Below are 22,384 nucleotides of genomic sequence, written 5' to 3' on the forward strand. Positions count from 1 at the left end.
ATTTGGGAAGAAAAGCATTAAATTAAAGTTTGTGTTTATTATTTAGGCAAACAGTATTATTTGGGCGTACCGTATTTGTTATTTGGGCGTACGGATTATTTGGCCGTGCGACCTTTGATTATTTGGGCGTAAAAACTGACCTTTGATTAAAGGAATTGTGGGAACGGGTTACAAAACAGAGTGTTTCTGTTCAAATCGGGATTAATCTATTCTATTCTATTCTATTCTGCATTCTACTTTGCTATGAGCTGCACGTTTTTACTTAAAACCTTTTGTGCTCTCCATCATTTATTTGCATTTACAGACATAGAAATATTCCACGAATATTGAAAATGGTTCAAAGTCAAAATAACAACATTTGGACTGATTTTACGGATTTGGAATTTATGAAACTGATTGAATTATGACCATGCTACTTGATTTGGATTTCGAATTTATCAAACAAATAAAGCAGTAAGAAATGAAACTTGGAATCTGGATATTGAGTTGAATTCAATTATTAACATCTATAACACAATCAAAGAAATATCATTACGATCTATCAAAAAGACATTATACGATCATAAGCCATTACATTTGTGTGCAACCACGCCACTTATATTATGATTATCACATATATATATTATGATTATAACATATATATTATGATTATAACATATTATATATATCATGATTATAACATATTATATATTATGATTATAACATAAATACTATGATTATAACATATATATTTTGATTATAACGTATTATATATTATGATTATAACATCTATACTATGATTATAACATAAATATGATTTTTAACCTATTTTATGATTATAACATATATATTATGATTATAACATCTATATTAAGATTATAACATATATATTATGATTATAACATAATATATATTATGATTATAACATATATACTATGATTATAACATATATATTATGATTATAACATATTATATATTATGATTATAACATATATACTATAATTATCACATATATATTATGATTATAACGAATTATATATTATGGTTATAACATATATACTATGATTATAACATATATATTATGATTTATAACATTTATTATGATTATAACATATAATTTAACGAGTGTTGCATACAAAAAAGTTCCATTTACCTTCGTTGTAATTCCTTGATCCTAACCATCATATTGAGATGTCCCTGGGAATATTGTTCTATTACATCTCGGACGTCGTAAGGTTTACGAGCTTGCTGTAATGGAAATTAAGATAAAGTTAATAGATAGTATGCGCTTGGCTAAGAAGCTCACAACATTGCCATCCGGAAGTATAACGTACCATTACACAAAACTCTCGTGTAACCATGAACTTTTGTAGTCTGGTTTATACAGTTTAGTGAGAATTACTCATAAACATGGATGGCAAAAAAAAAACAAAACAACAATAATAAAGACCTGAGTGACGTCATCTTCGTTCTATCTATAGCATAATCTCATTGAAAAATGGCTGTCTCCTTATTGGACCAGATAACAGCCGTTTGCTGGATAGATGCGGATTATTAAATTTGGCCAGAAAACTCGTCCTTCGGGCGATTTAAATGAGCCTCATCTTGGCAAAAACTCTCAAACCTGGGACTTCGCGTGGTATTCAACGAAGCTGGGTTTGTTTGTTTTTTTGACAAATGAAGGTCATTTAAATCGATCGATAGTTGAAGGACGAGTTTTCTGGCCAAATTTTATAATACGCGTCTGAATGATTCAAAATAACAACGCCACTATCACATCAGGTATCTCTTTCAACTGCAGTGTTTCATTCACCCTGTTTTGTTGATAATAGGGGAACCCGAAACGTCCATGTTATCTGTTTTCGTAATATGAAATTGATGCTTACATTCAATTGCACATTATTATTTTAATATTATACGTTGCTCTAAGCATAAGTAAAAGCATAAGCCTAAGTAAGACACTTTTCAATCTTTTAAATTATCATTATTATTATTATTATTAGAAGCAAACTGTCTCACCTGAAATTTCCTTCTTGCTACAAAGAATTTGAATTTTCTGATGACTCTAATCATAGCTTTGTGAGATTCTGTTAATCTGTGTTTGTGGAAGGGGGGTTAGGGGGTGGATATAAGACAATGAATGATTTTGAATAACATCGGACAAGTAATAAATTAAATTGGAGAGAAAGATAAAATGAGTAAATGTGACTCATATATATATATATATATATATATATATATATATATATATATATATATGTGTGTGTGTGTGTGTGTGTGTGTGTGTGTCTGTGTGAGTTTTCCAGTATAGATACTGCGCGTTGGCTAAGAAACTCACAACATTGCCATCCGGAAGTACAACGGACCAACACACAAAACTATGTGTAATCTTAAACGTTTGTAGTCTGGTTAATACACTTTAGTGAGAATTACTCATAGACATGGATGGCAAAAAAACAATAGCAAAGGCCTGAGTGACGTTATCTTCGTTCTATCTATATATGAGTCAAATTTAATCACTTTATCTTTCTCTTCATTTTATTGGCTCATTTAGGCACCTTCATTTTTAATAAATCAAATTAATTACCATCTATTGGGGTTACTTTGCCTCAAGGGGCAAATGCGGCTATGTGGTCTAGTCGTATGACACTCGCTTTCGGATCGGAAGGTCCTGGGTTCGAGCCTCGCTCGCCGCATAGTCGAATCCTTGGAAAAGACTCTTTACTCACATTCTCTCACCGTACTCAGGTGTAAAATGAGTACCTGGCCGTCAACAGCGTTGTCCCTGTCGGAAATAAATTGTAATATCGCCTAACTGGCGTTATGTCTCGTTCTATATGTTACGTGTTGCTGTTGGTCAGGGACCCATTGTAAAGCGCTTTGAGCACATTTAGTGGATATTGCTCTATATAAAAAGCTCTAGTAGTTTAAAGCGCTAGTAATGGGAAACTTTGCCTCTGTGAATTTGTAGCATTTTGACGAATCTAAGCTTTGTTGTAGTCATTGTACCCGTTGAAGGGAATTAAATTCTTAACAAAGAAAATAATTGCCACAGAACTAAATAATCTCTTATTGGTCCAAAATTCATGAGGCAAAGTTTCCCCTTTAAGCAAAGTATCCCCAGTTGACGGTATGCGCTTGTCTTACATCTTTCATCAGTAAAATATGAAAAAATGAGCTTTTAATATATCGCAATATCCACTAAACGTGCTCAATACACTTTACAAGGGGTCCCTGGCTAACAGCAATACTTAACAATTTGGACGCGACATGACGCCTGTTAGGTGGTATTACAACGTTTTAACTAATATCAGCCAGGTACTCATTTTACACCTGAGTACGGTGAGAGATTGTGATTAAAGAGCATTTCCCAAGGACTTAACTATACGCCGAGTGAGGCTCGAACCCAGGACATTCGATCCGAAAGCGAGTGTCATACCGCAAGACCACATAGCTCGAACATAACAATCTCTGTCTCGTTCTACATGTTACGTGTTGCTGTTAGTCAGAGACCCCTTTTAAAGCGCTTTGAGCACGTTTAGTGGACATTGCGCTACATAAAAGCTCAATTTTTTTTATGTTGAAATGTTGAAATGAATCAAAATGTTGTCCATTACAACAATGTTAAATCAATCCTACCTCTGGTTATCAGACCTGCCAATATGGACATCTAGCACCCATTCAACATACACATACACACACAGACACACACACAAACATACACACACACAATAGATTGTGTGAATGAAAGAAAAATCCATTGTGTGTGTGTGTGTATGTGTGTGTGTGTGTCTATGTGTGTGCATGTTGAATGGGGGCTAGATGTCCATATTGGCAGGTCTGATAACCAAACGCAGGTTTGATTTAACATTGTTGTAATGGGCAACATTTTGATTGATTTGAGAGTATTTCCTTTACAACAACGAGCCCATAATGAGTTGTGTTATCAGACCTGTAAATAAGTAAGTACATGCATGTCGGTTAGGTGCAAGGTTTTTTGGGAAATTCCCGAAATTGATTGGTAAGAAGAAGAGAGTTAAAATAGGAATCGAAAGTAAATGAACGACTCACTGTTCCGGTTTATATATGACGTCATCATATTCTTCCGCCTCATAGTCGGTTGGTTCAAGTGAAAATCTCCCTAAAGATGATTTGGATGGCGTGCCTGTGATGATAGAAATAGAACGCATGAAAAGTTTAAGATTAACAAAAAGCGTGGAATATTTAAGCGTTGACAAAACAAACAAAAGCTACGAATGTTTAAGTATTTTTTAAAAACATGGACGATTTGTATAAACAGAAGCATGGAAACTTTAGGTATAAACCGAAAAAAAAAGTGTGGAAAATTAATTTAGGTATAAACAAACATCGTGGAAAAGTTAAGTATAGATAAACATGTATGGAAAATTTAAGGATAAACAGAAGTCGTGGAAAATTTAAGTATATCTAAACAAAAAGCCTAGAAAATTTAGGTCTAAACCAAAAACTAGGAAATTTTAGTTAAAATCAAGAAAAGCATACTTGTAAAATTTACTTGTAAATTTCCGTGGGCCTAATGGTTCTGAAGGACTACTACAATCCAATTTAACTTTTTTTTTTTTTTACTTGAGCTTATATAGCGCATTGCCCACTAAACGTACTCAAAGCGCTTTACATACGGTCCCTGACCAACAGCAACACGTAACATAGAACGAGACAGGACGCCTGTTAGGCGATATTACACATTTTTTTTCGACAGAGACAACGCTGTTAACGGCCAGGTACTCAATTTACACTACCAAAGTACGGTGAGAGAATGTAAGTAAAGAGTCTTTTCCAAGGATTCAACTATGCACCGAGCGGGTTTCGAATCCAGGACCTGCCGATCCGAAAGCGTTTGTCACACAACAAGACCACATAGCCGCACTTTAATTTAACATTGAACATCAAGATCCAATTTACCACAACACAACACCGCCCCCGACCCCTTCCCCAACCCCCCCCCCCCCCCCACCCCAGTAAAAAAAAAAAGAAAAGATTTTTGGGATTCTTTTTTTTTTCTTGTTTTTTTTATTTCGTGTTTTGTCTGACACTGTTTTCTAAACACTTTTTCAGATCTGTTTCATACACCAGTGCCTGCTCCCAAATTTCTCAATTTAATATTTTTTAAAAAGATTGAACCTTGCGCCGCCTAAAGCGGGACTCGAACCAGGGACCTTACAGGTCATACCACTAGACCACAAAACCTCACAGTGTGTATGGCTTACCAGGCGTCCTTGGTGATTGAGGAGCTTCCTGTATCCCTGGCAACGACCTCCACGACTCCTGCCTCTCCAAACCTATACTTCCGGTTGTGGAATTTCTTATGCCCCGCCTTCTTTTTAGACTTGCTCTACGGGCCAATCTAGAACCAGCAAAAATAAAATTATTAGACAATCAGAGACAAATATGTATGTTTAAATGTTTATTTTAGGCCAGTGGCCAATAGTCATAACATCTCCCTGAATAGCTCACTCCCTTCACAAGACCAAAGGGACCAAGATGAATCCCGGGGGGAGTTGATACTTTTTCGGACCCCGTCAGTTAATGAGTAGATGGGTTTGATAGATCTGGCGGAAAGTACTCTGCAGTATAGGCTAGCGTCCTATCTAAAGAAAAGCAAGCAATTGATATTGTCCGTTTCACGCTGTAGAAACTGGGATAAGCTCCGGCTCCATTGGGCCTAACAGCTCTGAATGAAGGGCAACTTGATCTCTCAACTGTTTGTTTAAAAACAATAACAAAGAGTAGAGCAACGTCAGTTTCATTCATTCATTCATTCATTCATTCATTCAATAATCCATTCATATATTCATTCATTCATTCATTCATTCACTCATTCATGCATTCACTCATTCAATTATGTGGTTTTGTGGGATGACATTCGCCTTCGGATCGCAAGGTCAGGGGTTCGAATCTCGGTCTGAGCGGTGCATAATTGAGTCCTTGGAAAAGGATCTTTGATCACATTCTCTCAATGTACTCAGGTGTAAAATGAGTGCATGGCCGTTAACAACGTTGTCTCTGTCGTGATAAAAAATGTAATATCACCAAACAAGCGACACATCTCGTCCTAAATGTTATGTATTGCTGTTGCCTAGGAGCCCCTTGAAAAGCGCTTTGAGCACGTTTAGAGGATATTGCCCTGTATAAAGGCTAACGTTTTTGGTTTATTATTATTATAATTATTATTATTATTATTATCATCATCATCATCATCATCATCATCATCATCATCATCATCATCATCATCATCATCATCATCAATTATTATTATTATTATTTTCATTATTATTATTATTATTATTATTATTATTCATCATCACATTCATCATCATCATCATCATCATCATCATCATCATCATCATCATCATCATCATCATCATCCATAAATTATTTATTTATTTTCAATTATTATTTTATTATATTATTATTATTATTATTATTATTATTATTATTATTTATTATTATATTATTATTATTATATTTATCATCTTTATTAGTTGTTGTTGTTGTTATTGTTATTATTGCTCGTCTATTTTACGAAAAGAATGTTATCCCTTGATTATTATTATGATTATTAGAATAATTTGTTCAGAAAATTGTTATGACTATTGGCCAATGGCCTAAAATAAATGTTTTGAACTTGAATTTGAATTTTATATATGAACTAACCTGGTAAGAGCGGACGATGAGTTTGAATTGGTCATAAACGATTTGTTGTAGGCTTTTTCCTGCACGTAAATCTTCCATGTGGCAGTCGATTGAAAGCTGGGGTCAGCGGCATGACATCTCCAAAGGCACTGGGGATTAAACAATCAATAACAATGTGGAATGATTCAATATAATATACGAAAGATAAAATTGTCGTTTCGGGTTTCCCCTTTATCAACAAAACAGGATGAATGAAACACTACAGACGAATGAGATAATGTGGTAGTGGCGTTGTTAAGATGGATAAACAAAAACATTGACCCATGACCTCAACCTCAAGAGGTCAGGAGAGCAGGGGTTCAAGATAGACACAGTGGTTACCACTTTTTTGGAGTGTCGGATGGCTTCGAGTGTACAGCTACCCTCGCACGGCCAGGCCGAGTTGTCGTACCAGTAAGGTTGCCTGTTCGAATCCCCCATCGCCGCGAAGTTTTTATTCTCTACTGTCTTCTGGCACTTTTCCAATCACTTCATTTCTTGTATTTATCAACATAAGTGCCTGCTCCACATTCTTTTCTGAATTTACTATATATTCACGTTTGCAAACCCTTAATCCGACATTTTTTAAAAAGAGCTTTTATATAGCGCAATATCCACTAAACGTGCCTACATCGCTTTACAAAAGGTCCCTGGCGAACAGCAACACGTAAAATATTAAACGGGACAACACGCCTGTTAGGCGATATTACGTTTTTTCGGACAGAGACAACTCTGCTAGCGGCCAGGTACCTATTTTACACCGAGTAAAGTGAGATAATGTTAGTAAAGAGCCTTCTCCAAGGACTCATTTATGCTCGAACCCAGGTCCTTCCGATCTGAAAGCGAGTGTCATACCACAAGATCACACCGCACGAAGCAAGACTTACGCGACAACAACCAAGCCTGCTCCCACCTTCGATTGACTTTCTATCACTTTGCAACCCTATCGACATATCTTTTGCGATCACATTTTCACCATCGCCTCAAACGTTTGACTATTAACAAGAGATAATTAAATTTAAGAAAGTGCCTGTGTGGTCTGTGATGCATTCGTTCGATGAAACCCTGTTCAAGTCTCGCTCGCGCAAGTGATTTGGATAAGTCTATTACTCACCGTGATCAGGTAAAATGAGTACCTGGCGACACAGGTTGTCTGTCGCAAATGTAATATCGCCCAAGTGTAATCTGCTTTCGCTAGTAAAGCGCTTTGAGCACGTTTAGTGGATATTGAGCTTATAAAAGCTCTAGTTAAAAAGGGAAACTTATGCCTACATTTTTTGAATTAAAAAGAAAGAATAGAAATACTTTTAAAGCTAAAAGAGAAATTTAAAAATTTGACTTGAACTTGACGTTTGATTATTTGGTTCATCTAAACGCAATACCAGTTTGACGAGGTGGGTAACATATTTATTAGAGGAGTCTATAAAGGAGTTGGGGGTCCCGATAGCTCAGTTGGTAGAGTACTTGCTTCACACGCAAAGGGAGCAATCAAGATCGATCCCGGGTGCAGTCTGACCCAACCCCCCCTCCCCCTGTCCACCCAGAAGTAAATGGGTAGCTGAGTCTGTTAGATATGACGGAAAGTCCTTTGCGACAGACTATCGTCCTATGCAAAAAAAAAATAGCAAACAACTGCTATTGTCCGTTTCACGCTATAGAAACCGGGATAAAGTCCGGCTCCATGGGCACAATGGCTTTGAAGGACTACTTTTTTTATTGTTCTAAGGGAGTCACCTGTATGAGAGAAGCAGCGGTTGGAATTTGGCGGTTGAAATGTTTCTGTCGTTGTTTTTGTTGGACCTTTAATGCAAACCCTGAGCCTAAGATGCCCTGTTAGAAAGGGAGAGACAAAGACAAAAAACGAAATAAACACGAGAGTTGAAAAGATCATTATCATCATTATCATCAATATCATCATCATCATCATCATCACCATCATCATCATCATCATCATCATCATCATCATCATCATCATCATCCTCATCATCGTCTCGTCGTCATCATCATCATCATCAACATCAATATCATCATCATGATCATCGGCGTCGTCGTCATCATCATCATCATCATCATCATCATCCTCAATATCCTCATCATCAGCATTGTCGGCGTCGTCATCATCAACATTAATGATGACGGATCTGAGACAACAATCACGGTATCGTATGAATGATTGTCTCAGAAAGTCGATTTAAAGTGCTTCTTAACTTTCGGATTGTCAAGGGATAAAACTCCTTTCGAACACGCAGTGATGAAAGATAAACGCAGTTGTGCCCCTTATTTGTATCGGTATGGATCTCAGATGCAATGGAGATATTTTTTTTTCTCCGGGAAAGGAAAGTGCTAGACAATAAAACAATAAAAAGTATTCATAGGGTTTTCTCACAAATTTATCAAAATGAGATTACACCATATCTATTTCCAACCTTCCTTTAATCAAGGGATAAAACTCTGCTTGATCCTTTATCGATTTCAGTAATTACTGTGTTATGTTTCTTGGATTATATAATAATAATAATAATAATAATAATAATAATAATAATAATAATAATAATAATAATAATAATAATAATAATAATAATAATAATAATATATAATAATAATAATAATAATAACAATAACAATAAAAATAAAAATAATAAATAATAATAAAATAATAATAATAATAATAATAATAATAATAATAATAATAATAATAATAATAATAATAATAATAATAATATATCTTTTTTAAGGATAGAAAGAGTCAACTTACCGCGGGCAAGGCAAAGAAAGAGATGGCGAAGACGGAGAAACAGGAAGCGACTATTCGACCCAGCCAAGTTTTTGGTACCGTGTCACCGTAACCAATCGTTGTCACTGTTATCTGAAAGGGCAGAGGTTAAAACCAATTCGATATGGGGGAAAACTCTCTATCTATCTATCTATTTATCTATCTATCTATTTGTCTATCTGTCTATCTAACTATCTATCTATCTGTCTATCTATATATCCATTTATCTATCTTTCTGTCTGTCTGTTTGTCTATCTAACTATCTATCTGTCTGTCTTTCTATCTATCGATCTATCTATCTATCTATCTATCTGTCTGTCTGTCTGTCTGTCTATCTATCCATCTATCTATCCATCTATATATCTATCTATCTATGTCTCTCTCTCACACATATACAAACACACACATAAACACACACACACATACACACAAACCCATTCTCATTCTCTCTCTCACACACACACACACACACACACGCGCGCGCGCGCGCGCACTCGAACCCATTCGCATTCTCTCTCTCTCACACACACACATACAAACACACAAACACACACACACACACGATATAGATAGATAGATAGATAGACAGACAGACAGACAGACAGACAGACGAAGACAGACAGAAGATAGATAGATAGATAGATAGATAGATAGATAGATAGATAGATAGATAGATAGATAAATAGATATATAGATAGATAGATAGATAGATAGATAGATAGATAGATAGATAGATAGATAGATGGATAGATTAATTGATTAGTAGATGAATGGATATAACATAAATCTACACAAACTCACCACACCCCACCAGAGGGCATCCGCATAACTACTGAAATCCTCTCCAGCATCTTTCTCTGCTAAGTACACGAAGTATGACGAGAAAATGAGTCCTAGAAACCCTATATACAACGTAGTGATCAGTTCCTGAAATAGATAGAATAAATAAATAATAATAATAATAATAATAATAATAATAATAATAATAATAATAATAATATAATAATAATAATAATAATAATAATAATATAATAATAATAGATAATATATAATAATATATAATAATAATTAATAATAATAATAATAATAATAATAATATAATAATAATAATAATAATAATAATAATAATAATAATAAATAATAAATAATAATAATAATAATAATAATAATAATAATAATAATAATAATAATATAAATAATATAATAATAATAATTGAGATTTTATAAAGCGCAAAATCCACTAAGCGTGCTCAACGAACGGCCTGGAATTGAAAACATCCCTCTTTACTGTTCTTTACTGTTTCATACACACTTTTCAAGATCTTTATTACTCATATTTGTGACCCAACGTTTCAAAACGGTGTTATGTCGGGATGAACCAGATGCCAAAAAAGTCAAATTAAAGCTGAACTGGTCAAAATTATGAATTATTGGTATTTAACGCTCTAAAACATGATATTATTTCTCCTCAATAAAGCAAGTAAACTCAACACAAGTCTGATATTTCTGGCTATAAATTCAGTTTTCAGCATCTTAATCATCCCGACTTAATACCGTTGAGAGACGTTGGGTCACATTTGTGATTTTTATTTGACTCTAAATGCACGTATTTCCTGGTCTGATAAAAAAATAAAAAAACCAACAATTACAGTCAGCATTTGTTGTAATGGACACAGATCTAGAGGGGCCTTAATGAATGAGTCAATGAAATGTATTGTAAAATAAAGGGAGTAAAAATGACTCTTATAAAATATACAGTGAACGATTTTCTCCCCCCCCCCTCTCTCTCTCTCTCTCTCTCTCTCTCTCTCTCTCTCTCTATCTCTTCTCTCTTATCTTCTTTCTCCCTCTTTCTCTATCTCTCTCTCTCTCTCTTTCTTTCTCTCTCTCTCTCTCTCTATCTCTCCCTCGTTCTCTCGTTCTCTCATTTCGTTCTCTCTCTCTCTCTTTCTCGTTCTTTCTCTCTCTCTCTCTCTCTCGTTCTCTCTCTTTCTTGTTCTCTCTCTTTCTCGTTCTCCCTCTCTCTCTCTCTCTCTCTTTAACTCTCTCTCTCTCTGCTTCCCTTGCACGCACGCACGCACACACACACACACACACACACACACACACACTCACTCACACATTGTTACCTGTGATATTTTAACAATTACGTCAATGTAATATAACATATTTCCTTTTCTTGTTTATCCGAAGAAGGCCAAAGGCCGAAACATCACTTTGTTTTGTATCTTTTATAAGTCGTTTTCTCCCTTTATTTTACTGAACATTGTAATGGACAATATTTTCGTCCATGTGAGAGTATTTCCAGAACAACAATGAGACCAATTCAAAGGTTATCTATTGTTAAATGTTTTGCACACGTCACAGGGTGCGTCCCAGTTTTAAATAGGACAGCGATCATGTGATAGATAGGTCTTGAGTGTTAATAGGATTCAACAGTTGTGACGTCACTTCCCTCGTAATGACGCATAGTAACTTAGTAACTGGTTCTAAACTATTAGAACAATGGCGGACGCCCTTATGAAATACTCCGACGAGCAAAAAAAAAGTGTACCCAAACTAGAAAAACATTATAAATCTGATCATGTTTTGACTTTTATGCATTCTGATCACATGACACGTGAAAAAGTTCTAGCCAGCATGAAGAATAAAAAGTACCGATTTTCTTTGTTTAGAACCACTATGTGCGGCTATGTGGTCTAGTGGTATGACACTCGCTTTCGGATCGGAAGGTCCTGGGTTCGAGCCTCGCTCGACGCATAGTTGAGTCCTTGGAAAAGACTCTTTACTCACATTCTCTCACCGTACTCAGGTGTAAAATGGGTACCTGGCCGTTAACAGCGTTGTCTTTGTCCGAAAAATTGTAATATCGCCTAACAGGCGTCATGTCTCGTCCTACATGTTAAATGTGCTGTTGACCAGGGACCCCTTGTAAAGCGCTTTGAGCACGTTAAGTGGATATTGCGCTATATAAAAGCTCAATTTTTTTATGGCCGCCGTTGCTGGGCGACGTGACATCAGACTATTGATTCCAATTCTCAAGCCCATGGATTTGCTGAACCTCTCTATTATTTCAGTTTATCAGACCAGCAAATTGGTGCACGTCAATCAAATGATAACTCTGGAATATTTATTTTTTTCTAAAAGCCAGGTGAACTCACGTCAGAATATATAGATCGCTGTTAACTTTGGAATTGAATTACGTAATAAAACGTGATCTAGAATCACTAAGTGGATGCGACATAGTTTCCAACAACAGAGCTTTCTGTCCAAATTCATTACGATGCAATCCTTTCATTTCTATTTTTTTAATTACTGCCGATTTTCAGACAAACAATTATATTCATTTTTGGCCAGAAATTTATTCTTTAACTTAAAAAAAAAAAAAGAATATTAAAAAACCAAACACGGAACGTTTCCGGCTTAAAACCCTTCTTCAGACAACGTCACGATGCAATTCTTTCTTTTAAAAATTACTGCCGTTTTTCAGACCAACAATTTTATTCATTTTTTTAAACTTCAAAAAAGAACAACAACAACAACAACAGAAAAACACCAAAAAAAAACAACATGGAGCGTTTCAGGCTCAAAACCCGTCTTCAGCCAACAAAAAAAAAAGACAATTAAGATATAAATACATTTCTGAAAAAAGAAAAAGCACAAATCGATGATAGAGAACTGTTCGGCTTGCCTTTCTGTATAAAAAGTTTGGGATGTAAATACAAAGAAACGTTTATTACTTTTTACTATCCACAAGCTTCTAGCAGGTTAGTATCACTTTTTTTTAAAACATTGAACTTGATATATATATATATATATATATATATATATATATATATATATTATATATATATATATATAATGATAGAGAGAGGAGAGAGAGAGAGAGAGAGAGTAGAAGAGAGAGAGGGAGAGTGAGAAGAGAGAGAGAGAGGAAGAGAGAAGAGAAGAAGAAGAAGAAGAAGAAGAAGAGAAGAAGAGAAGAAGAAGAAGAAGAAGAAGAAGAAGAAGAAGAAGAAGAAGAAGAAAAAGAAGAAGAAGAAGAAGAACAACAACAACAACAACAACAACAACAACAACAACAACAGCAGCAGCAACAACAACAACAACAACAACAACAAGAGGAAGAACAAGAAGAAAACACAGCAATAACAACATTATCAACATCAATAAACAGCGAGGGGACAATGATGATGATGATGATGATGATGATGATGATGACGGTGGTGATGATGATGATGATGATGATGATGATGATGATGATGATGATGATGATGATGATGACGGAGAACAAGAAGAGGAGTAGAAGGAGGAGAATGAGGTGGAGGAATAGAGAGAGAGAGAGAGAGAGAGAGAGAGAGAGAGAGAGAGAGGGGGGGAGAGAATGTTCGTCTGCCTATGATTTGGATGGTGTGTAGATTATACTACATGTTCCTGTCGTCCCAGACTAGCAAATGCTGTAATATTATAATATACAATCAGATGGGAATAGGAAATCGACTAATTTTAATCAGATGTTCGTCCCCTGTTGTGATGCTGGTGTTTGCTTATAAATAGAAATCAATTCATATCCGGGATCGACAATTGATAAAATAAATGGAAGGAAATGTTGGGTTGTTGGGGCCAGATCGATGGAGTGAAGGAAGAATTGGACTGGGGGGGAAAAAAAGGGGGGGGGGGGAGGTGTGCAGGTTTGTGGATGAGTGGATGGGTTGATACGTCGATGGGTGGAGGGGTGGATGGATGGATGGATGGATGGATGGATGGGCGGATGGGTGGGTGGATGGATGGATGGATGGATGGAGGAGGATCGATGGGTGGATGGATGGTTAAATGAATGGATGGATGGATGGATGGGTGGGTGGGTGGATGGATGGATGGATGGATGGGCGGATGGGTGGATGATGGATGGGCGGATGGAGGATCGATGGGTGGATGGATGGATGGATGGATGAATGGATGGGTGGGTGGTTGGATGGATGGATGAGTGGGTGGATGGATGGGTGGATGGATGGATGGATGGATGAATGGATGGGTGGGTGGGTGGATGGATGGATGGATGAGTGGGTGGATGGATGGGTGGATGGATGGGTGGGTGGATGGATGGGTGGGTGGAGGGATGGGTGGATGGATGGATGGGTGGGTGGATGGATGGATGAATGGATGAAGCTGTTATATTCAGTTTTGCGCATTACTCTTGACTTTAAAAAGGAATTCTCATCTGATCTCCAGTTTAACAAGACGTGTCGTTGAACATCTTGTTTTATGGATCTATAATTACAACTTACCTGTCTATGGATGTAGACAACAGAGCCCAAGAGTCGCCACGTTCCGCCCTGCCTATCAACATGAAGCATCCGAAGTATCTGCAAAAATCGGACACCCCTGGAGGAGGTAAAATTAAAAGTTTAGTTTTAAGACCTTCAACGTTTTAGTTTTATTATGATTCAACAGTCGTGACGTCACTTTCCTCGTAATGACGCATGGTAACTCAGTAACTGGTTCTAAACTATCGGAACAATGGCGGAAGCCCTTATGACATACTTCTCCGACGAGCATAAAAGTGTATCCAGAGGAGAAAAGCATCATAAATCTGACCATGTTTTGACTTTTATCCATTCTGATCACATGACATGTGAAAAAGTTCTAGCCAGCATGAAGAATAAAGAGTACCAATTTTCTTTGTTTAGAACCAAGCTGCTGGTTGTCGGGCGGATGTGACATCAGACTATTGAATTCTTTTCTATTATTATTATCTAAATTGATCTTCTTTTCCTTTTTCTAACATTTTTTTTCAAACAAGCATAGAGAAAAAATAAGTTATCTGAAAAGTGAGGAAAAAGAGTTTAGATTTATTTTTTCTTTATTTATTTTAGTTTTAATTTTAATTGTTGCATTTATAATATATATTATTTCATTATTTTTCTAATTTGATTTTTTTTCAAAACTTTTTTTTTTAATAGCAGTATCTAAATGAAGAGGAAAAAAGTGTTTTGTTTGATTTTTTAAAATGTTTAATTTGTAAATACCCGGTGTAGATATGTTTTACAATATTTTATAATCTAACATTTTTCTCTTTTTCTTTATATTTAAAACAAGTGTAATACTTTATACGAACACCCCTTGAAAATGAAGAAAGAAAGTTTAGTTAAAATTTTTTTTAAAAAGTTATTGTATTAATTAACATGCGCTTGGAGCACGTTTAGTGGATATTACGCTATACTAAATGCTCATGTTTGTTGTTGTTGTTGATGATGTTGTCGTCGTTGTTGTTGTTGTTGTTGTTATTATTTTGTTGTTTTTGTTGTTGTTGTTGATGATGATGATGATATTGTTTTTGTTGTTGTTGTTCTTGATGATATTGTTGTTGATGTTGTTGTTGTTGATGATATTGTTGTTGCTGGTGATGTTGTTGTTATTGTTTTTGCTTTTCTTTAAATTTGTGGCCAGTGTTTCATATCTTATTTTATTTTTAACATGATCTTTGTTTTTTGGGGTTTTTTTTTTCCTTTTCTTAAAATTCCAAAAACAAACGTAGAAAAAAAAGTTTACTATAGATAGAATGCGCTTGGCCAAGGAGTTTACAACATTGCCATCCGGAAGTATAACGGACCAACACACAAACTCTGTGTAACCATGAACTTTTATAGATTTGTTAATACAGTTTAGTGAGAACAACTCACAAACGCGGATGGCAAAATCAATAACAAAGGCCTGAGTGACGTCATCTGCATACTATCTATACTTTTTCAGCCAGCCAAATTGTGATCGAAATCGGAGCAAATTATTATGAAAACTTTCTATATCTGGTGCATCTGGGTGCAGTGTGACGTTGATTGAGGCGTTAAAAAGTTGCATTGGTGCGAAAAGTTGATAAGGCAGGCGTGGTTGTCAAGTTGGCTTATTTTAATGCCAAATTCCATAAACCTGGCGTTTGTTGGTTGTTGTTGCTGTTGTTATCTTTCTGATTGTTTTTAAAAGTGTTTTACGCTGAATCTTTGGCATGTGAAAATTAGATTTGATATTGTCATTTTTGGGGCACGATTCTCAACTCACTTAATTTTACTCAAGCGGCTATGTGGTCTTGTGGTATGACACTCGCTTTCTGATCGAAAGGTCATGGGTTCGAGCCTCGCTCGGCGCATAGTCGAGTCCTTGGAAAAGGCTCATTATTCACATTCTCTCATCGTACTCATATGTATAATATTGCCTAACAGACGTCACATCTCGGTCTATATATGTCACGTGTTGCTGTTGGTAAGGGACCCTCTGTAAAGCGCTTTGAGCACGTTTAGTGGATATTGTTCTATATAAAAGTTTTTTGTTAAAATTTTTAAAAAGTATTTGATAAATCAAATGAACACAAATTGCACATAATAAACAAATTTCCATCCTTCAACTGACAAGACAAAGTGATTTTTCCTTACTCGTTTCAACAGGAAAAGAAGTTATAGCCTTACACTAGAACCCTCAAGGACTTATAGTGTGACGTCATTTTAAAATTTTGTGCAGTATCTTGTGAGTTTCGTTAGTAGAGTTCAAGGAAACAAGTGATTCTATTTTTGACTTATTGAAAACAGTTCACGATTTGTTTTCTTTTGCGGCCAAATACTTGTCTCTTGACGTCATTTTTTGACCAGCGTCAGGCTATGATTAAACGACAGCTACGATAGAAAATTAATGAAGATTTATTTTAACTTTTAAGTCGATTTTAAAAGAAAATTAATGTCTTGAAAAATTTGGCATATTTAAAAAGACTTTTTGGCATTTTTTCTGTGACTTTGGCTAAATTTATTTTTCTGCAAAATTAATCTGGCTATCCTGAAGGCAGGTCAGCGAGAACGACCAAATGCACCATGAAGTATGAGCATAGCGTATTATTATTATTACTCGCAAGGCTGGTAGTTTGTGGAATTAAATAACCCGTGATATCATTAATATATGACATAATTCACCATTGCCCTCGGTTACCGAGTGTTTTTTTGATATGTTAAGTAATATATTTGGTGGCTTAAAATAGAACAAAATATAGCGTTGTTTTGTTTTGATTATAATCGTGTTTGTTTTTTGTTTTTTGTCTCTTTAATCTGACACATGTCTTGAACATCTTCTCTCGTTCATCTTTTTTACTTATCATTACAATCTTTTCTCCTTCCCCACCTCTCTCTCTCTCTCTCTCTCTCTCTCTCTTTCTCTTTCTCTTTCTCTTTCTCTCTCTCTCTCTCTCTCTCTCTCTCTCTCTCTCTCTTTCTCTCTTTCTTTCTCTCTGACCTCCCTTCCTCTCTCTTTATCCTCCCCCCCCCACCTTCCCTCTCGTTTTTCCTCCCCTCCTCTCTCTCCCCCCCCCCCCCATCTTCTATCACTTTCTTGCCTCCCTCTCCTCTCCCCCCCCCTTCTCTCTCTCTCTCTCTCTATCTATCTATCTATCTATCTATCTCTCTCTCTCCTCCTCCTCCTCCTCCTCCTCATCCCCTACTCTCTCTTTATCCTTCCCCACCCCCAACTTACCTCTCTTTTTTCCTCCCCCTTCTCTCTCTCTCCCCCCCCCCCTGCCCCCCACCTTCTATTTCTTTCCACCCAGTTCTCCCCTCTCTCCCCTTCTCTCTCTCTCTCTCTTACTCTCTCTCTCTCTCCTCTCTCTCCTCTCTCTCTCTCTTATATATATATATATATATAATATATATATATTATATCCTCCGCTTCTCCCCTCTTCTATCTCTTTCTTCGTTACCCCCCCCCCCTCTCTCTCTCTCTCTCTCTCTCTCTCTCTCTCTCTCTCTCTGTGTGTGTTTCTCGCCCCCCCCCCCTATTCTCTCTTTTCACCAAACGTCTCTCTCTCTCTCTCTCTCTCTCTCTCTCTCTCTCTTCTCTTCTCTCTTCCTCTCCCTCCCTCCCACTATCTCTCTAGCTCCCTCTCTCTCTCTACTCCCCCCTAGCTCTCTTCCACTCTGTCTCCCTTTCTATTTATATCATATATTATATATATATATATATATATATATATATATATATATATATATATTACTCGTATATATATATATATATATATATATGTGTGTGTGTGTGTGTGTGTGTGTGTGTGTGTGTGTGTGTGTAATGGCTTACCTGATAGCGGACGTAGCAAATACTTGTCCATTGGAACCAACAGACAGAACTACAATGGAAGCTACAACTACAGTAAAATCTGAAGAATAAGAAATAACAGAAATAGTTCTAGTTCCTTAATAACAGAGGTCAACAATGATACTAAGTTGCTAGAAGCTTTTTGGACTGTAAAAAGTAATCAACAAAAAATCAATTTTTAAAAACAGCTTAATAAAAAAAAACAACAAAAAAACAAACATAAACAAAAACCAAAACACACAACGTCTCGGCCTCAAAACAATTCTTCAGCCAACAAGAATGCTGAAGTAGGGTTTTACGCCCGAAACGTTCCGTATGTTTGGTATTTTGTTCTTTTTTTAAACTAAATTGAGCTTTTATATAGCGCTATATCCACTAACCGTGCTCAAAGCGCTTTACAAGGGGTCCCTGGCCAAAGCAACACTTAACGTGTAGGACGGGACATGACGCGTGTGAGCCGATATTACAATGTTTTTCCCCGACAGAGACAACACTCTTAACGGCCAGGTACTCATTTTACACCTGAGTATAATGAGAGAATGTGAGTACAGAGCCTTTTCCGAGGACTCAACTATGTGCCGAGCGAGGCTCGAACCATGACCTCCGATCCCAAAGCGAGTGTCATACCACTAGACAACATAGCCGCACAAAAAGAGGGAACAAAATACCAAAACACGGAACGTCTACGCCTCCAGTCTTCGCCTTGCTCGGCGCATAGTTAAGTCCTTTGAAAAGGTTCTTTACACACATCCTCTCACCATACTCAGGTGTCAAATGAGTACCAGGACGTTAGCAGCGTTGTCTCTGTCTGGGAAAAAAATTGTAATATCGCCTAACAGGCGTCATATCTCGTCCTACATATTAAGTGTTGCTTTTGGACAGGGACCCCATGTTAAGCGCTTTGAGCACCTTATTGGTATTGCACTATATAAAAGCTCAATTTTTTTTTTACACGTCCGCAGTGAGGAAATTGGAAGTTAATAATCTTGCTATAACGGAAATTCACTATAACCGAATGCATCATAATATTATTACAACCCAACGTCTCAAAACGGTATTAAGTCGGGATGATTAAGATGCTGAAAACTGAATTTGTAGCCAGAAATATCAGACTTGCGTTGAGTTTATATGATTTATTGAGGAAAATGAATATCATATTTTAGAGTGCTAAATACCAATAATTCATATTTTTGACCAGTTCAGCTTTAATTTGACTTTTTTAGCATCTGCTTCATCCCGACATAATACCGTTTTGAAACGCTGGGTCACATATTATAATCCGCACTCGATAACCCTCTCCTTACCAACTATAGGAAAATCGTCACATTCGTTACGATACAACCAACATTTTTCTTCTTCAAATTTCTTCAAATAAATAAATATAATCACCGATTGGTGTAAACAAAATCAGCTTGAATTAAATGTTGAAAAAAACGAAAGAACAGGTGTTTGGTGTAAAAAATAAAAACGACTTAAAGTGTGTGGGGATCGGTAAAGATGATGTTGAGATAGTTGACTATTTTAAATATTTAGGAATAACCATTGATAGTTCCCTCAATTTCTCTCAACATATTAATATAATATCTAAGAAAGTTGCCCAAAGATTATACATCCTAAGGAAATTGAGAACATTTCAAGTAAGGAAGAAAACTATGTTAAGAGTTTATGACTCATTGATTAAAAGTGTAATTGCGTTTGGCTGCACCATATGGTTTGGAGGATGCCGACTTAAAGATAAATCAAAAATTTCAAAATCTATCAAAGAGGCATCAAAAATAATAAACCATCCTCTTGATGGAGTAGAAAGAATTCATGGAAAAGCAATAGAAAGGAAAGCATTCTCAATTACCAACAATAAAAAACATATTTTATACCATGAATTTAGTCTTTTACCATCTGGGAGAAGGTTTTGTCAGATTAAATGTAGAACTAACAAGTATAAATCAACGTTCGTTCCATCAGCAATAAAAATTTTGAATATTTCATATGGTACAGAAAAACCAAGGATTGATTCGTTGACTGATTAACTGATTAATTTATTTAATGTAAGATTAACTGACCAATTGATAATGATGATAATTTTTGGTGTCGAATTGCCACAATCGTAACAAATTGATTACGAAATGAATATGTTTATGTTGTGTATATCGCACGTGTGAAAGAAAGAGAGAGAGACAGAGAGAGAGAGAGAGAGAGAGAGAGAGAGAGAGAGAGAGAGAGAAAATAAGTAGGAGTGAAATATCTGTTCAATCTTACAGTTATCGTTTAACATTATAACAAGTGTAACTAAATGACAAATTGCCATATTTATGGACAATAAAGATCTATTATTATTATTATTATTATTATTATTATTATTATTATTATTATTATTATTATTATTATAAAATTTAAAGAAAAACAACAGTGTGTTGTTGAGCATGTTTTACTAAAGAAATTATCTATGGCAAGAACTTACTGTCATTGTGTTTGATTGATAAAAAATATATTTTTGTGTTAGTTGGGTGTGAAGTTTTGGGGAAATCCTGAAAATGGCTGCTGTAAGGAGGGAGTTAAGAGAGGAATATCAAAACATTAAAAAGTTTAATCAAAGTTGACAGTCGGCGCGACGGAGTGCTGTCAGTTGAAATCCCTAGACTGCAGGATACCAGAAAACAACATTTATTGGCAGTTAGTTGTTGGACTTGGAAGGCACGAAATCTCAGAGAGAAAGAGAAAAATACAAAAAAGTTGACAGAGAAACCTACAGAAAATTATAAAACAGGAAGCCGTGGTTGACGTCAAACTTGGATTGGTTGAAGGGGCGGGGGGGGGGGGGGGGGGGAGGATAGATAGATTAAGACCAACCTACTACTACGAAAAATTCAGAAGTACATGAGCATCTCTAATGTCATTAAAACATATTGAATAATAATAATAATAATAATTAATAATAATAATAATAATAATAATAATAATAATAATAATAATAATAATAATAATAATAATAATAATAATAATAATAATAATATTATCTTTATTGTCCAAATAAATGGCAATTTGTCATTTGGTTTGCAATATTTGAAATTGAATATACAAGACATGGATAGATAGACAAAAATATATTAATACAATAATAATATATACATTTCAAAATGATAAATGATTTTAAATATCTAAATGAAGATGACGTTTCAAAACAGTTTCGAAAACCCAATCTCTCTTACTTAAACGCACACCTCCACAAACCCCTACGCGCATACACACACAGAGAGATAGAGAGAGGGGAGAGAGAGAGAGAGAGAGAGAGGGAGGGAGGGAGGGAGAGAGAGAGAGAGAGAGAGAGAGAGAGAGGCAGTAGCATAAAAGCTTGGAAAATTGTGGAGGTATAACATTGATAGTAATGGTCTTCTGGAGTGAGAGAGAGAGAGAGAGAAAGAGAGAGAGAGAGAGAGAGAGAGAGAGAGGCAGGAGCATAAAAGCTTGGAAAGTTGTGGAGGTATAACATTGATAGTAATGGTCTTCTATAGAGAGAGAGAGAGAGAGAGAGAGAGAGAGAGAGAGAGAGAGAAAGAAAGAAAGAGAGAGAGAGAGAGGCAGGAGCATAAAAGCTTGGAAAGTTGTGGAGGTATAACATTGATAGTAATGGTCTTCGAGAGTGCTGAGAGAGAGAGAGAGAGAAAGATAGAGAGAGAGAGAGAGAGAAGGGATGGGGGGGGGGCAGGAACATAAAAGCATGGAAAGTTGTAGAAGTATAACATTGATAGTAATGGTCTTCTATACTGCGTTCCAAAATATCTGAGGCCAGTATTCCACGAG

General features: G+C 35.9%; 1 protein-coding gene across 3 annotated transcripts in view; it reads right to left on the reverse strand.

The window, feature by feature from the left end:
- The window catches only part of LOC144967535 (potassium voltage-gated channel subfamily KQT member 1-like), a 192,025-nt gene that overhangs the window by 8,447 nt on the left and 161,194 nt on the right, over window positions 1-22,384 (reverse strand). For all 3 annotated transcript variants that reach the window (XM_078904922.1, XM_078904920.1, XM_078904921.1), the window contains 10 exons: window positions 18,569-18,647; window positions 14,752-14,848; window positions 10,265-10,390; window positions 9,446-9,556; window positions 8,425-8,520; window positions 6,673-6,800; window positions 5,226-5,362; window positions 4,051-4,144; window positions 1,999-2,074; window positions 1,133-1,227 (listed from right to left, as the gene is read on the reverse strand). In XM_078904922.1, the coding sequence (XP_078761048.1) occupies window positions 1,133-1,227; window positions 1,999-2,074; window positions 4,051-4,144; window positions 5,226-5,362; window positions 6,673-6,800; window positions 8,425-8,520; window positions 9,446-9,556; window positions 10,265-10,390; window positions 14,752-14,848; window positions 18,569-18,647 (1,039 nt within the window). The remainder of the gene's footprint in view (window positions 1-1,132; window positions 1,228-1,998; window positions 2,075-4,050; window positions 4,145-5,225; window positions 5,363-6,672; window positions 6,801-8,424; window positions 8,521-9,445; window positions 9,557-10,264; window positions 10,391-14,751; window positions 14,849-18,568; window positions 18,648-22,384) is intronic.

Source organism: Berghia stephanieae, chromosome 3, assembly GCF_034508935.2.
Source record: "Berghia stephanieae isolate SIO BIC M18660-M18661 chromosome 3, UCSD_Bste_1.3, whole genome shotgun sequence".
Taxonomy (NCBI): Eukaryota; Metazoa; Mollusca; class Gastropoda; order Nudibranchia; family Aeolidiidae; genus Berghia; species Berghia stephanieae.